At 48.8% G+C, this 17,307-nt stretch overlaps 1 protein-coding gene across 3 annotated transcripts in view; it reads right to left on the bottom strand.

The window, feature by feature from the left end:
- SGIP1 (SH3 domain GRB2 like endophilin interacting protein 1) overlaps positions 1-11,128 on the bottom strand; it is a 50,743-nt gene extending 39,615 nt beyond the window's left edge. For all 3 annotated transcript variants that reach the window (XM_027651704.1, XM_027651703.1, XM_027651705.1), the window contains exon 1: positions 10,815-11,128. In XM_027651704.1, the coding sequence (XP_027507505.1) occupies positions 10,815-10,824 (10 nt within the window). In that variant the 5' untranslated portion in view covers positions 10,825-11,128. The remainder of the gene's footprint in view (positions 1-10,814) is intronic.
- Positions 11,129-17,307: the final 6,179 nt, after the last annotated feature.

A 17,307-nucleotide genomic window follows, 5' to 3' on the forward strand; every position in this document is an offset into this window, starting at 1 on the left:
ATCACACCTCTAGAAGTTTTTCAGAGTTGGATTTGAACAACATGCTTTCCCCACCACACACAAACCTGCAGCTCCTATGAAATCCCTTTGCTGAGTGTAGAGATGTGCTGCTCCATAGCCAAAGGACTCTGGTTTTGGCCCACTTTACCAAAGAAATAACAGCCCTCTCTCTGCTCAGCAAGACAAAACCAAAGGTAAGACAAAACTACTGAAAACTTCCGAGCCACATCCAGAGGAAAAACTGAACAGTAAATCAAGTTTTCAGAAGTGAGGGTATAACCACATCAAGCCCCAAATAAATACCCAAACAGCCATATCTCAAATGTAGCAGCCTGAATCTACCACCAGTGGCGTATTTGACATGAAAACAGGCATTTTAGTCCATTACAAACCCAGAGATTCTCAATTGCTTCATCCTCTGTAGCAGAAAAGCCACACTGCTTCAGTTCATGTTATTTTTGTTTTTGTCCACTTTTTCTGTAATTATTATATGTCCTCATAACATAAAATGCTTTACCTATACCAACCTCTGCATTAAAGCACGGTACCAACCTTTCTGTGGCCTCAATAATGCAGTGAAAAACGGAGCCCTCTGCACACAGCCTTGATAAAGTCATGAATATTTCAACCACTTTCATTTACAAGTCTAATTACAGACCTTATTCTGGAGAAGAAACCAAGGGACACCAGCAAGTGGCAGTTGGGCAGTGATGGCATCACTCCTGTGGCAGCCGAAGGGCTCATCCTGCACCAGCCCAGCCCTGCAGACCACAGAAAGGGGTGTAGCACAAATCCTTCAGGAGACAAGCTCTGCTGCTGCTCTCTGTGCCTGTTGTGGTGCTACCAGGCTCCAGCAACAAACCCATCACCTTGAAATTTGGGATTGTTCAGCCTGGAGAAGAAAAAGCTCCAGGGAGACCTTAGAGCCCCTTCCAGTGCCTAAAGAGGCTCCAGGAGAGCTGGAGAGGGACTCTGGACAAGGGCCTGCAGGGACAGGATGAGGGGGAATGGCTTCCCACTGTCAGAGGGCAGGGATAGATGAGATATTGGAAAGGAATTCTTGGCTGTGAGGGCAGTGAGGCCCTGGTACAGGTTTCCCAGAGAAGCTGTGGCTGCCCCATCCCTGGAAGTGTCCAAGGCCAGGTTGGACAGGGCTTGGAGCAACCTGGGATAGTGGAAAGTGTCCCTGCCCATGGCAGGGGGTGGGACTGGATGGGCTTTGAGGTCCCTTCCAGTGCAAGCCATTTGATGATTCTATGATTACAGTCCTCCACATGCTCACAGCAGTTTCTCCCCCTCAGAGAAAAAAAAAAATAGTGAGGGAAAAAGGGTGGTGGCCCCACTACAGTTCTATCACTCACTGCCAGAGCAGAACATTCTTGGCATCTTGCTGTGGTTCTCAGGAAAAGAGAAATACTTGAAAACAAAAGTGAGCAACAACAAATGTGGACTTGGTCATTGGTTTTGTTTGTTTGTTTTTGTTTGGGTTTTTGTTTTTAAATATATGCTGGGTTTTGTTTGTTTTGGTTTTTTTTTAAATATATGCTGAAAAATTTGGTCCTTGTCAGAAATTTCAGTTGGGAGACACTGGAGGACTAGCAGTGTTTGAGAGCCTAAAACAAAATCACAAATAAGCCTGAACAAAATAAAACATCATAAGTTACTGCTCTGGGATTGTTTTCTCCTACAATAGGACTGTTTGGTCCTGGGTCAAAGTCCCAGGAGGTTGGGCCTTGTGAATAATAGAATTTTGAGATGCAGCACATGTCACCAACCACTGAGGAGTCCAGCTATGGTGGTCTTAGTCACATCAAGAAGATCCAAAGTTTTGTAGTAAAGGCAAGCCCCACCATCAAGCAGAGTCAGGCCGAGGAGGAACAGAGAGTTGGCACCACACTCAGTCTTGGTCCTGCTCAGCCTGGGGTGACCCCTGGGCTGGTACGTGGCTGATGGGAGAGGGACCAGGGCAGCCAGGAAGCTGGAGCAGATGGAGATGGGCACCTGCAGGAGATTGTGGGTTTGGAGGTGTGCTGGATGGACATCTAGAACAGCTGTGTTGGGGTCCAACTGCCTACCCAGGAACGGAAATGAAGTGGTGAGGGATCTCCACTCCAAAGGACGGATGCAACACAAGATCCTGTGGCTGACTCAAAAATACAGTCAGATTTCCAATGTGACAGTAATTAAGTCTCTGATCAGGTTGTGGCAAACTTTGCCTAAGGAGATTTTGAATTAACATCCAACACCTTTCTGAAAACAAACACCATATTCCAGCTATGAGATGTGAAGTAATTAGAGGAAGTCCTGTAGCCACCTCTGGGTTTGTGGCTGCTGACATGTGTCCAGTGTCCATTCCCACATACCCACAGGGGTTCGAGCTCCCAGGACCTACACATCTTGCCCCTTCCTGTGAGTCTGCACTTCCTTCCCTTTGCAAACTCCCCAAATACCCATTTCCAGTAGCTGGGGCCAGGAGTTCAAAATGCCAGAGCCCTGGAGTCAAAACCCGCTCTTTGCAGACCCTCAGCACAGTGAGGGAGAACACACTGGCTGATTTGGAATCACAGAACCATTTAGGTTGGAAAATCCCTCCAAGACAAAGTCCAACCATTCCCTCAGCACTGCCAAGGCCACCACTAACCCGTGTCCCCAAGCGCCACATCCACATGGCTTTTAAAATCCCTCCAGGGATGGGGACTCCACCACTGCCCTGGGCAGCTGTTCCAACACTTGACAACCCTTTTAGCAAAGAAATTTTTCCTAATATCCAAACTGAACCTTCCTGGCATTTCAATATACCCAGATAAAAAACCCTTTGCCTTGGCATTAGTCCAACCCCTTCATTTTGCAGGCAGTTCAAATACCTCATGTACCTGCAGCTCAGGAACAAGACCCCAGCCCCTAACTGCAGCCTCAGGATGTGGGAATACACCCTAAACCACGGAAATGTACTTATATTCCATATATAAATGGAATAAATGATATAGAGCAAGGCCCAAGCCCAAAGCAAAGCTTTGCTGGGCCAGCAGCTAAAGGCTGTCCATAAAATTGAGGGTAGCATCAGCAGGATGCATCCCAATAAACAGGGCATCAATTCATCCTCCTACAAAGGAGCTGAGCATCCCAGAACTGTTTAATATCAGAAGGCTGCAAATTGGTGCTCACAGGTTACTCACCAACCTCAGTGAAGCAGCTGCAGAAATCTCTCACCACCTACTTTCTCCAAAGATTAGATTTTTAATATCAGCTCTGAGATCCTGAGTGTGCAGCAACTGAGAGCCATGGGACAAACATCTCCTCCAACACTATCAAGGAATTAAAACTGGAGACAGTTGTGGCTTTCATTCCTGGCTGGCACAGACACAGGAACACCAGATGCGCCTCCAAAGGTTGCTGTGCTATTTAAGAAGTTGTCCAGGACAGGCTCTGCCTCCCAAATGACACTTAGATTTCTATTTTTAGGGGTTTTTTGGTGTATAAAGAAAGGGAGGTGACAGTGCTTCTCCCAGAGGCAGGAGGGCACTGGGCTCACATAGCACATCCAGGGGGAACCCACATACATTATATGTACAAATACATATGAATATATTTTAAAATATAGCTAAATATGAATACCCCATGCTGGTATTCCCCTCTAAGAAAAAATCTCACTGTAAACTTCTCCTTTTCTTCACGAGGCTTTGCCGTTCCATCTGCTCCTCAGCCAACAGCCTGTCCTATCTCATAGCCCAGTTGTAAAAGGCATCTCCTTAAAATCCATCACCTCCACACACCACAGACTCCCAGCAACTACCGTGACAATATTTATGGAAAACCCACCAATTTTGGTGTTGTAGTGTTTATGCAGAACATAAGGACTTATTAAACCCACCTAAACCCTTGCCTGGGTGTGACACTAAAACAACTGTTCAGCCACCCCACTGCAGGGACATCTGTGGCCCTCCAACTCCCACTCCCAATTTCCCAGGAGGAAAACAGGAGACCTGGGCTATCAGGGTGGCTTTTGTCACTTGTGTGATGCAGGAGCCACTTCCTTGGGGACAAAGTACAATTCTGGGCAAGCTACCAGGGAAAAGTATCACTTGCCCTGAATTTGCTTATCCAACCCAAAATTTGCAATATTCACATTTGCATATGATGAGGATTTACACCCAAAATGAAGCCTGACAAGACACTTCTCTCCAGTTCCCTTAACTGTCCTGTTCCTCCCACAATCTGCCAAATGAGCACCTTGATTTTAAAGCAGTGATTAACCGTGGAACTAAAAATAGAAGCAGGAGACATGACCCAAAGAAAGGTTTAATTTCCAGGCAGGGCTTGAAAAAAAACCTGACAGAGCTTCTTCCACCCATCTATGTCCCTGCAGAGGAGCTTGAGGTCCCCAGGTGAAAGGAGCCAGGTAAACATGAAGCAGAAGCAACCTTACTATTAATTACTTATGCAGTATAAACTATCTTCTTATTAATAAACTTAAACAGCCTCCTTAAGCAGTCAAAGTCAGGTTGGATGGGGCTTGGAGCATCTTGGACTAGCGGAAGGTGGAACAAGATGAGCTTTAAGGTCCCTCCCAATCCAAACCATTCTAGGATTATTGATTAGCTCTAATAACAAGGTGCATCTTCAATGATTTCTACAAATCCAGCTGTAGAAAACCAATATATTTGTGGGGCTGCATGAAATCCTTAAGGCACCTGAAGCAGGTGACAAGGGCAGGATGTGCAACTCCATTCTCCTCATCCCAACCCATCCTAAACCTCCCTGCAAGATTATTTCCAGGCATCCTACATGTGATACTAATCTCTAGCTGATGTTTTAAATTCCCTGCAATACGTGGGTGGAGAACTTTAAGAGATTCCCCCCCCATCCCCCAATACATCACTAAACAAACCCCTCAAAATATACACAAAAAGAATCATAGCTTAAACACCAAGAAAGATGTGCCGGTGTTATGAGTGCTTTTCCAAGGCTGGGATAGGCAAGGAATGGCTCTCAGATAATACAGGAGGATTTTTTCAGCACTGGTATCTCACTGCTTTTAAACATTATCATCATTATCAGCACTAATTCAGTGTAAACAGGGACGTGGGAGGGAATTTCCCCTTCCCACCCCTGCAGCAAAGCCCACTGGCGCCAGGGGAGGGGATGGGGATTTATAGGACAGGGTAGGAATTCCATGCCTGTTCCTGAAGGACTGTCCCAAAATCTCTGGCTCCCAGGAAAGCACACACTCTAAAATAAAAAAAACACCTAAAACTAAACTGGAGATTAAAAATAAATCATTCTGTGAGGCTGCAAGTGCAAAAAACCAGCAGCTGTAACTACTGCCAGCCTTGATTCTCTTCCATTCACACACATGAAGCAAAAGAACATTTGGAAGCCCCCAGAAACATCAGCCTGCAAGTGAATTTTGGTTAAAAACAAAGAGCTGATGCTACTCAATAGCTGGCAAGGCAAACAGGGCCCCACTTTGTGCTCCTGCACTGCACGTGAGCAACTCACTCCTCTAATAAACCACCTGCACAGCATCCAGAGATTGCCTTTTTCCTACCAAACATGTAAAAATTTAAATATACTGAATGAAATTTAAAAAAAAAAAAAAAAGAAATAAAATAACTGGTTAGCAGGGAAAATGGGAATGCTACCAGACATGAGCTTTGCTGGCAGTCCAGGCAGGGAGATGGCCAGCATCCCACCCCCATCGCTTCCCAAAGGCAGATGGATCCTTAGTGACAGGTTTTAGGCATCCAAAGAGTTCCAGGTCACTGGTTTGGGGAGGAGCTCTGCCTTCCCCTCCTTTCCACTTTTTCCTTCATGTTGCTCCTCTCCCATCCCAGTGGTGGGTCGGGGTCCACCAACCATGTTTTTCCACCTTTAACAGAATACTCTGGAATGGAGGTTCAAGGTGACCAAACACCTGATTTAACCTGTATTTTTTTTCTACAATGTCTTTAAAATCTGAGTAAGGCCAATGAATCATGCAGAAAGTTTCTGCCTTGGCAGAGAAACCCAAATTACTATGTTTGGGCAGCAGTTCGAGATGCCTAAGGGCACATTTTAAACTGGGGCTCACTTCAAGGAGGAGTTTTGCAGACCTGCATCACATGAAGCAATTGAGTTTCCCCATATTTTCTATCCTTTCTTCTCAAAATAAAACTCTGTTGGCATTTTGCTTCCACCCCTCCATTCCACTGAACATTTCAGGTGCAAGGGAAACCTCAGGTTTTGCCACCTTGCCCATGTTTTGGTTTAAACTCTCAACACCACCACGTTGGCACCATCTGGGTTTTAACTGGCAAGTACCACCAGCCCCAGTACAAAACATTTTCCAAATCAGAGGGTTTGGGTGGGGCCTTTGTGAATTTTGAACGGCAGCCATTGCTCCCTCCTCTCCCTTAGCATACTGCCAGTGGACTAGAGCTGAAAAACCCAAACCAGCTCAGTGGGAAGGGTTTGAATGCCCGAAAAAAGGAGTTATTTGGGTTTCTTTCCCCCAGTTAAATAGAGATTGATGAACAAATTCAACCTGTGTTGATGGGGATGCTCTTCTGGTCCAGGCCCATCCCAGAGTGCACGAGACATCTCTGGGAGCACCACAACGCAGTGTGGGAGCACATCACCATCCCCTGAGCAGCTCTGGGCTGGACACACTGGCCCTATGTCCTGCTATTGAACCCTCAAAACCAAGAGCTACGGAGCTCCTTCTCACTCCTGTTCCAAACTTTTTACTTCCCAAGCCCCCATTTCCACATATCTCATCCTTGGGAACTTGACGCCCCCTGCATCAGCCCTTCAAATACATCCCAAAAGGCTTCATGCACATCTTTGAACTTGAGAAGTGGTGGGATGTCATCCCTTCGCCCACTTTGGGCTACAAGGGGAGCTAAGCCACTGGCTTAGACTCAGCATCACCCTTTGCTGGGCATGACAGAAGGGTCAAAAAAATCTTCTCCTGCACTCACAAAAAACTACTTTCCTCACCAATGCCAAGCCTGTCAGTTCAGCAGAAGGTTCCAGCATATCCCCCTTCCACCTCAGAGGACAGAGATGGAGATGCCCAACCACACCACAGCCCCGACTTTCTTTGCAAGCTCAAGCTCAGTCATGGGTTTCTGCTCAGAAAGCATGTTGAAAAATACAGGTCCTAATTTAGTGTTTATGGGCTCCATGTATTTTCCAGGGTGGTTTTGTCAACCATGCCTGAATTTTTGTTCACAGCCAGCAGAAGGGTTGAGGCATTCTCAAAACCCAAATTTTTCCAGGTCATTTCCTTACTGAGTCCCATAGACAACACTGAGCACATTCAAATACACCATTTACTGAAATAAGACCACCTAAAATATAATAAAGTCAATTTTCTTGCCTAATCAAGAAAAAGACTTTTTAATGTGACATTAGATGCCTCTGGTCCCAATTCTATCTGTTCAGCACAATGAAAATAAAAGGCTGGAGACAACCGGTGCTAAAAGATGATTCAAGAAGGTTTTTACCATTTTGGATGTGACCAGCCATAGAAACCCAGAATGGTTTAGGTTGGGAAGGACCTTAAAGCTCATCTCATTTCACCTCCTGTCATGGGCAGGGACACCTTCCACTATCCCAGGTTGCTCCAAGCCCCGTGCAACCTGGCCTTGGACACTTCCAGGAATGGGACATCCTGAGTGACCAAACTTCCCAGAAAGAGGTGCAAAAAGCCTGAAGAAGAGAGTTACAGAGAAATTCCCACTCTGAGAAGGCTTCTCCCCAGCAAACATCTGGTTTGGGGTTTGGAAAAACACAGGGACCATCTCCCATGGAAGAAGAAACCACCCTCTCCAAAATACCCTTGGCTGCTCCCATTTGCCACGTCATTGTCTAATTTCTCCACACATTGTGGAGCTTCTGGCTCCAGTGACATGGTGCAGCAGTGATTTCAAAACTTAATTAAGCTGTGTAAAATGCCTTCAGTACACTGGAGAAGCAACAGAGGGATTAAAAAAGGAGACAAACTTGTTCTTGTGCTCGGCTGTTCACCTCGACGACACACCCAGTGCATTTCCCAGGACCGAAGAGTTGTTTTTCAATCAAAGGGAACATCTAAACACCTCTCACATCTACAGCCACACATGCAGGGGCCTCTCCAGCACATGACGGGGTTTAATCCCCATGCCCAAAACCTTCTTTCCACGTGTTCAGGCAAGGCCAAGCACAGAAAGTCCGTCCCCAGCGCAGATGGTGGGCAACGGCAACACTCATTCACCCCCGTGACATGGAGGGGGAGGACCATCCTCTTCTGGTGGCTCAGACACCACACAGCACAGGTTTGGTTTCCTCCCGGCAAGGACTGGGTTCTTAAAGCAGCATCCACAGTTATTTTAGGTATCCTTGTGAATTTTAATCATAAAGTGAAAAACATGCTCTTTCCCCCTATCTACCAAGAGAATGAAGAAATATTCCACGTAAATGAGTATAAGGACCATATCCACTAAAAATTGCTCATTCTGCACCATTCCTAATGAGCCAAATCATCTTCTTTCCAAAGAAGAGGATCCAAAACCATCAGCTGAGCCAGGTTCATCCTGCTGGCTATGGGTGATGCTGGGTGGCCTCACACCCTGCACTATCACAGCCCAGCTCCACCCTGCACTTCCAGTACAGTGTCCAACATTTTGGCCAGACAAGTTATTTAAATAATTCATTATAATAATAAAACCCCTTTAAGATATTTACTGTAGGGAACTCCCAGCATTTTGTATGGGTTTAAAAGTGTCAGATCAAATTAAACTGAGCATGTTAAAACCATTCTTATATTAAAATAAATCACCTCTGAGAAGTGCATTGGTTCAGTAGGATCTTGGATAGAAGTTCCACTCTTCCACAAATACAACCAGCTTCCAACCATTTAAAACTCATCAAAAGCAGTAATCATTTCTTCTAATTTTCTCATTTCCATTCTAGGTTCCCATATGCATCAAGTAGTTGAGGAACAACATCTCAAACAGTTTCATAAGTCAGTTTTTATGACTACTATTTTTTTTTTCCCCAAGTGCAAGACTGGTTCACGAAAGGTGATTCCACCTCTGCCAGAGCACAACAAGCTGGATGCCACCTCCACTATGGGACTGGGCACCCCCTGCCAGCCCCCACCCGCCTCGACCACGGTGGCCAAAGCTCCTGCACAGCAGCACATTGTGGGCATTCCATAAGCAAGGCAAAAATCCTCAAGGAATAAAAATAAAACAAACAAACAAAAGACAACAAAAAACCCCCACCCCAACACAAAGCACCCAAATCCCAAAAGAACCTAAAAAGACCAACTGACTTCCCCCAACCAGCCTCAAAACTAATTAAATAACCCAAAATAAGGTTATAACAGACCAATTTCAATTTACCTACATTAATTCCTTCATAAATACAGGAATTTTTGAGAGAAGCCACGTTGTTAATGACATATTCTCTACAATACCCTGTTCTTGCCCAGGCTGTGCCTGGTTCCCAACATGCTGTGTCTGTCAGCACGGTAGGATGAGTTTGATATCATGGGCTAAAATTAAAATCTCTTTTGCTAATCAGTATTAGCAAAGACACTGAAGGCACTTCCTCATATCAAAGGACAACCAAACTCATTTTCTTAAGACGAAAAAAAACCAGGGAGAAGCCATTCCTGTGCATCCACACATGGCCATGACTACACCTGAATTCCCAAGATTAGGTAAATATTTTAAACCAACACAATAAGTCCTGGTTTCGTGAAGCCCGACGCCTTTCCAGGTTAATTCGAGCAGGGCAGCAGACTGATTTCCAGGGACACACCAAGAGGCAGCCCAATTTCTGCCTGTCATGTCGGGAAGGCCGGGAGCTGCCTGGTTCATGTGCTGGCAGCGCCGCAAGCCCGAGGTTGGATGTGGTTCTGCCGAGACAGGCCCTGCTGCTGCCACCAATGGGCCATAAAATCAAAAAAATATAGATATTCTGATCTCCTTAGCCCTGAAGTATCTATTCTGCTAAAAAAAATGCAATTAAAGTAATCCCTTCCTGCATTTTACTCCAGAAGGCATTAAAAAAATAAATGCTAAAAAAAAAAAAAGAGCTTTACATACGGTCGAGACAGACGGCATTGGATAAAATTCCTGTAATGCCCAGAGGCTTTTCCCACACAGGATCAGACACAGTCTCCCAACGCTCCCTGAAGCATCTTGTGCCTGAGCCCATATTTCCTTCACATTTCCTTTTTTATTCCAATAAACCTCAACCCAACACCCACCCCCCCTTCCCCAGAGCCTGCATCTCCAAACCAGAGCCACGACATTGCAAAAATTACTTTAACTTCCAATTTCCTTGTTTCCTACTGAAATGATGCTCCTCCATCCAGCTGAAAACACCAAACTCCATCAGGATGCACAGCCCAGGTCTGAAAACACCCAAATTCCTCCTCTGTGCATCACGTCAGGCTGAGAACCAGGGTTTCCAGGCAGAGGATAAAATAATCCTTACAGGATCCCCAATTCCAGCCAACCCACCCTGGTCTGGGCTCTGGAGGAACCAGCAGGTCCGTGGATAACTGAGTGTTTGCACACCCTGAGCTGCCTACACAGGGCTGGGGATGGAATTGCAAATAATCTGATGGGCTTGATATTATATCACCATCCGCCAGCTCCCCAGCAGCAGGCAGGGAGCTCTGGTTGGGCTGGGATTAGGGGGAGGGGAGGATTTAATTTTTATTATTATTATTTTATTTAGGAAAGAGAAAGGATCCCCATACACAGGTTCAGTGCATCCTCCACCGTGGCTTCACAAACTCCAGCTATCCCGAAAGACACGCTCAGCTCATCACCTACCTTCCATCATGGTGGCAGAATTGCATTCCTCAATTTCCAAGGAGCCTGAAAAAATACAGGAGAATACGATCCCGGTTACCAGCCACTCAACGTCAGCCCTTCACCAACCAAACGCCTCCGACGCCGGGCTCGGTTCGCTGCCAGAATATCACGGAGGATAAAGCAGGAATGCTGGCGCTAAGGGCAGGCCATGGATGCTGCTGTGCCTGTATCACCTCCAGGATCGCATCACGGAGGATGCTGAGAGAAAGGGAGGACGAGCCGGGCTCGGCTCCGGCGCAGCCGATGCCTCCCGCCCCGCACCTCCTCACATGCGCGCTCGCTCCCGACACACCCCCCGGGAACACACCAACCTATTTCCCATATTTTTCCCCCCCACTTTCACCAAAAGCATAACCCCTCTCCTACCTCGTGACGCACTTCCCCTCCCTTAATCCTATTGCAGCGGCCGGGGGAGCCAGATTAATTACCGGGCGCTGTCAGATTAGGAGCGTGCGGGGAGCCCGCCTGGGAATAGGGGGAGAATAAATCAATCCCGGCTGGATAAGGCAGCGGAGCTCGCTCCGGCACAAGGGCTGTGAGCGCGGGTGCTGGGCCCTCCTCGTCTCTCCCGCAGCCATTCAAGGGAGAAATCCATCGGCTGACGTCACATCGCCAGCAATTAGCCCCGAAAGGATGATGCGGGAAGAAATTTCTCCCCGACTGCCTCCTAACAGCGCCCGGGAATTAATCTCGCATGAAGAGAAGCCTAAGCATCTCCGGAGCGGGGAACAAAAGAAGCTGGGGAGGGAGCGGGGGGGGCTGCAAGAGCCGAGCCAGGCTCTGCCTGGGGACCCTCCATGTCCCCTCATCAGCTGGTGCCCGAAGAGATGCCACCCAGCACCACCCTGTCACCCCATTTCTCTGCCAGCCACAGCATCCAGCCTCCCCGAGCCCCTGCCAGCCCCGACGGGGTGTGCGACCCTCGCCACCTTCAAAACAGTTCTCACAGCTGCTGCAGGAGTAGGGAGAGCCCGGCTGGAGGCACGGGCAATGCCAGTGTAGGAGTTACTGGGACACTACCGGGATTATCCAAGGAAATGCGAGATCTTTAACCAGCTCCAAGAGTCCAAGCTTTTTTTGTTTGGTTGGGATTTTTTTTTCTTGTTTGTTTGTTTTGGTTCTTGGATTTTTTTTTTCCTTTTCCTTTTTTTTTTTTTGTGTTGTTATTGTTTTTGTGGTTTTGTTTGTTTTTTTGCTGCAGGAAAGATACTGTAAAACTCACTCTTGTCCTGAAGCAGTTCCCATTCTTGGCTGCAGGAGCAGAAGGTGCATCTTTGGCATCCTCATCCCAAACGGCACCCACTGCTGCAAGGGACACCAGGGAAAGCCCCATCCCAGGGACACCCAAGATCTCTCTCCGAGGGCACCACCGCATTCCAGCGCCCGGCAAAAACCGGGATTAGGACCATCAAACACCAACCTGCCTGATGGATGAGCTGCCTCCCCCTCTCTGCTCCCCGCTGGGCACAACAGTGGCGTTTTAGGGACAACCAGCCCGTTTCAGCACACTCAAATGTGGCTTTTCAACGTGACCTTGTATCAGTAATGGAAACTTCACTTTTGCTTTTCACTGCGCATCAGCATCTTTAGGATCATCCCAGTCAGCCACACGTGTTTCTCAGGACTTCAGGGAGAGCAACACCCACATAATTTTCCCCATTAAAACAAAAAACAACGGTTTTCTCCCTTAAAAAAAAAAAAAAAATCAGTTCCCCCCCCCCAAACCCCCCCCCCCCCCCCCCCCCCATTTTTCTGCAATTAAAAAAACCCTAAATAGTTTTCCACCTTTAAAAATAAAGCCAAGCACTTCCAAGAGTCTGGAGACACCAGCGAGGAGATATGCTTCAGCACCACAACAGGGTCTCCAGATCGAGTGTCTCCAGCACAGCCCTCACCCACCCCAGCTGGTGAGAAATGCCACAGCACCCGGAAAAGGGATGGAATTATTTAACAGATGGTTCCTTTAATCCACACAAGGAGCTCCTGTGACCTGCCTGCACTGCCTGTGCTTCCAGCACAGGGAAAGGTGCCCAGTGCTTTTAGGAATTCCAGTTGTAATCTCAGGGTGAGCAAAAAGCACTGACTGTCACCCTGCTGTCCCGAGCCCAACCCCAAAACTCCCCAAGGAGCCTGGCTGGCACACATGGCAGGATGCCCCAGTGATGAGCACACACCTGCAGTGTCCAAACCCCTCCTGGACACACTAAAATAACTTATCTTCCAAAACTGCATACAGCTGCTGCACAGCAGGGCACAGTCCCTGTATCCCCATCCCTGGAAGTGTCCAAGGCCAGGTTGGATGGGGCTTGGAGCAACCTGGCCTAGTGGAAGGTGTTCCTGCCCATGGCAGAGGGTGGAAAAAGAGGAGCTTTAAGGTCCCTTCCAGCCCAAACCAATCTGGGATTCTATAATCCCACATCCCAGTGGCTCCACTGCCAGCCAGGACGGACCCACAGCTCCACAGTATCACAGCTCCTGTGATGCTCCAGAGGGCTGATATTCCTTAACCAAGTAAGAAGAACCATGATACCCCCCTACAAATGCCCTCCCAGGCTGGACAAACTGCCCCACTCAGTGCTGGGTTTGGGCAGGTTTGCCACTGGCACCTGCTGCCTGAGCACAGCTAAGATCCCTCGGCTACTGCTCATCCCAGTGCAGCTCTGGCTTTCCTTGCCTCTGCAGGATGTTCTTGGCCTTATGAAAGCCTTCCTGTCATGTGGCAAGACTGAAACTCACCTTCCTCAGGGCAAAATTAACCCCAAACTAAGGACACCACAAAGCTGCTCCTGGCATGGGCTCTTACCAAAGGCAGGTGGCACAGGGAGAGCCAGGTCCCTGGCAGAGCACACCCATGTCCCCAGGGAGGGCAGCATGCCAGCAAGCCCCTCTCTGCTCAAGGTAAAACTGATATTTACAGATTTCCAAATTATTTCCAACCCTTCTAACTGACACAAGGACAATTCTCAGCAAAAACACTGGAAATCTCGGGCAGCTCCTGAAGGAGACATGTCAGGAAACTGCCAGCAAACAGCAACAGATGAAGCCAAGGGCCTTAAGATTAAAAAAAAAAAAAAAAAAATAAAGAGGCAGCAAATGAGTCACCGGAGTGCATTACTCATATCCCAGCACAGTCATGCTGGAGGTCCATGTGACAGTGGAGCGGAGGAGCCCGGCTTGGCCTCCGGCCGCAGGGACACGGTGGCCCCGGGGCGGGCGAGCAGCGTGGAAGGGGATTTGCTAAATAAAACCCCAATCCTCCAGCCTCATCCTCACCCAGGATCTGGCCTTGGCAAATCCCCTGGCATTAAGAACAGCCAGGGGGTTGTTTACATCTCCCCATACATGGCCTCACAACCCTTTCGCTAACCCATAATTAAACCTTTACTAAGAATAAGCTCATCCTTTGTCTGCTCCTGGTGGGAATGCTGGGGACAGACACCCAGTCCCTCCTTACTGAGAGCTCCCATCACCACAGTATTGAGGACTGCTCCACTCTCACCTGCAAAATAGGCTTTCCAGAAAAGGTCGACCATTTGCTTCTTTTCCTATAAAACTGAGTTTATAGGAGCCATGGGCAGGGACACCTTCCACTAGACCAGGTTGCTCCAAGCCCTGTCCAGCCTGGCCTTGAACACTTCCAGGGATGGGGCAGCCACAGCTTCTTGGGGAAACCTGTGCCAGGGCCTCCCCACCTTCACAGTGAAGAATTTCTTCCCAATATCCCATCTATCCCTGTCCTCCGGCAATGGAAATCCATTCCCCTTGTCCTGTCCCTGCAGGTCCTTGTCCCAAGTCCCTCTCCAGCTCTCTTGGAGCCCCTTTAGGCACTGGAAGGGGCTTTAAGGTCTCCCTGTAGCCTATTTACAGGATTCCTTACTCAAAACATATCTCCCCACAAAGAAGAAGGCTGTGAGACATAAGGCATCACCAGGAGCACCTCACCCAAGTCTCCAGGAGCTCAGGAGGGCATGGAGGTGGATCATCCCATCACCCAGGTCCTGAGCACCCAATGCCCCTGCACACACCCCTCAGATGCCACTGCCTGTGAAGCAGAACCCAAAGAAGCTCCATCTGGAGATGCTCCTGGGACCACCCCACACTTGTTTTGCACAGCCAGAGCACTGCATGTGCATACCATATCTCCTGACAGGAGCAGGACTGAACCAGTCTGAGGAGCTCATGGGAACAAGCCCTGCCAGCCCCCATCTCATCCTACCCTGCTCATCCCAGGGGGAACAGGAAGGACCATGGGTGCCCAGTGCTGGAAGGAGGAGTGGAGCAGATCCCGTGTTCCCTGCCCAGTCACAGAGGCCTCTCAGGATGCAGCTGCTCCTAGTTCCACGATGGAGCCTGTTGCCTTCTGCTGTAGTAGTTTTTTGCTCTATTCACCCTCAGTTTTCCCACTGAGCCCTTCCCACCTTGGTGAGCTGCTCCGAGGAGAGATGCAATGGATGAAGGAGCGAGCCCTCACCTCTAGGACATATGAGGGAGAGGAGGAGACCTAGATGGGGTTCCTGCTTTCCCAACAGCACTAGGAAAAATGTATTTATCATGCATTTGGAGGGAGTGCACCAGGCTGTTCTCTGAATACAGAGAGCACCAAAATTCCATCATGGAATGAGCTCCCCAGGGAAGCAACACAGGCCGAGCACAGAACAGGCACATGCCCCCTTCCCCCCAACACCTGCCCCCACGAAACAGCCTCATTGGGCACCCTACAAGGTGCTTTTCACCCCCAAAATGCTCTAGACCTCACCAAGCACCCCTGAAGAGCCCAGACCACGCTGAGACCCAGCACAGCAGCATCCCACAGGACCCCAAACCATACCTGGCATGAGAAATCCCCTAATGAAGGCCATGGCACAGTCACAACAGGGTTGCAGAAGGGCAGTAGTTCCCCCAAAACCAAGTACAGCATCTTGAGGGACTAACAGTATTCACCATTGGCCAGGCAGGACATGGGGTAGGAAGGGTCACACCCACCCCTGTGCCAACAGCCCTGCTAAGTGCCCCCCAAAACTCACATTTTGGCAAGCAGGGCTCCTCTGCCAGGTGGCAGCCGTGTGCCCCCATGGCACGGAGTTGCTGGTGGAGTGGAGACACAATGGGCACACTCAGGAGGGGTTTAACACCACCAGAGCCAGCTCTGCCTTATTTGCCAGCTTTCATGGAAGTGGAGGCAATGGGGCTGTGCCCCAGCGTGCAAAGAGAGGGTGGGAACCCTCCACACGTGCTGGGAGCTGCTCTTGCCAGCACTACCAAATTCCTGCTCCCCATCACCACAAATCTCATGGCAACAAGGCACCACATCCAGAAACATCCATCTACCAGCAGCCAACAAAACCCACCTCCACCAGCTCAGCAGGACATCCCTGCAGGCTCCACACAAACACCCACCTTCCTCTGCTCCTCCTCTTCCCCTCAACAGTGCCTCCTACACCAGGACCTTCTCCTGTCCCTCCCTGGATAACTGGGGGCTAATCAGGTAAATCACCAGCACCTCAGCACCACACCCTGATGGGGACAAGGTGCAGCTGCCCTGGGATGCTCCAGGGTATTGTTAATTGATTATTTTTTTTTCCACAAAGAAGGAATTCAGGAACAATTACAAAGTCCTCATATGCCCCACAGGCATGGGGGGTTGCAGCCAGCACCCCCTTTCCACACCACATGTCTCATCCTAAATATTATTTATCCAGTTTGGGATCAGATCGCTGAGGGCATCAATGTTTTCAGGATGGGAATGGCCCCTCCATGTGCTCCCAAGTCCAGGTGTAGGGTCACCACTGCACCCTGGCTCCTGGCACCTCAGCTGGTGTGGGAACCCCACTGTGAATCCAGTGTCCCCATCCCACTGGAGAACAGGGACCCAATATATCCCCTGAGCATTCATGGACAGAGGAGCCCCAAAAATACCATTTCATTCAATTCAGCCCCAAACGGCATTAATTTCATTGGAAAGGCTGCACCCCAAGCAGGAAAGTGGGGGTTGGTGGCACACAGGGGCCAAGCTGGTGCCAGCTTCCAAATGGAAAATAAATCCCCACAGTGTTGGCTGTGGGAATTTCAAGGAAAATTCAATCTTGGGGGGCTTCTCCCTGAAGTGCTGGTGGAGGGGGTGAACCCAGCCCTGGGTGCCCCTGGGTGCCCTTCCCATTATGATGGGAAGCCTCACTGGAAGATAAACTGGGAATTTTTGCCCTGGTCCAAATCCAACCCTATTCCAAATATGTTTTTCCCTTGAGGTGTGATGGCTGATTAACTACAAACAGTTTAAAAACCCGACTGCTCTGACCATGCGGGAGCACATATGTTCCTGTCCTGGAGAGTACCAGGTCTCGGCTGCATCCTCATGGGAATGAAATCAGCCCAATTCAGGTCCAACACAGCCCAGGACAGGCGAGAGCCCCATTTTGCACATGGGTGGGTGCAGTTTCCCCAGGATTTCGTT

The sequence above is a fragment of the Corapipo altera genome, unplaced genomic scaffold (assembly GCF_003945725.1).
Source record: "Corapipo altera isolate COAL_440 unplaced genomic scaffold, ASM394572v1 57, whole genome shotgun sequence".
In the NCBI taxonomy this organism is placed as follows: Eukaryota; Metazoa; Chordata; class Aves; order Passeriformes; family Pipridae; genus Corapipo; species Corapipo altera.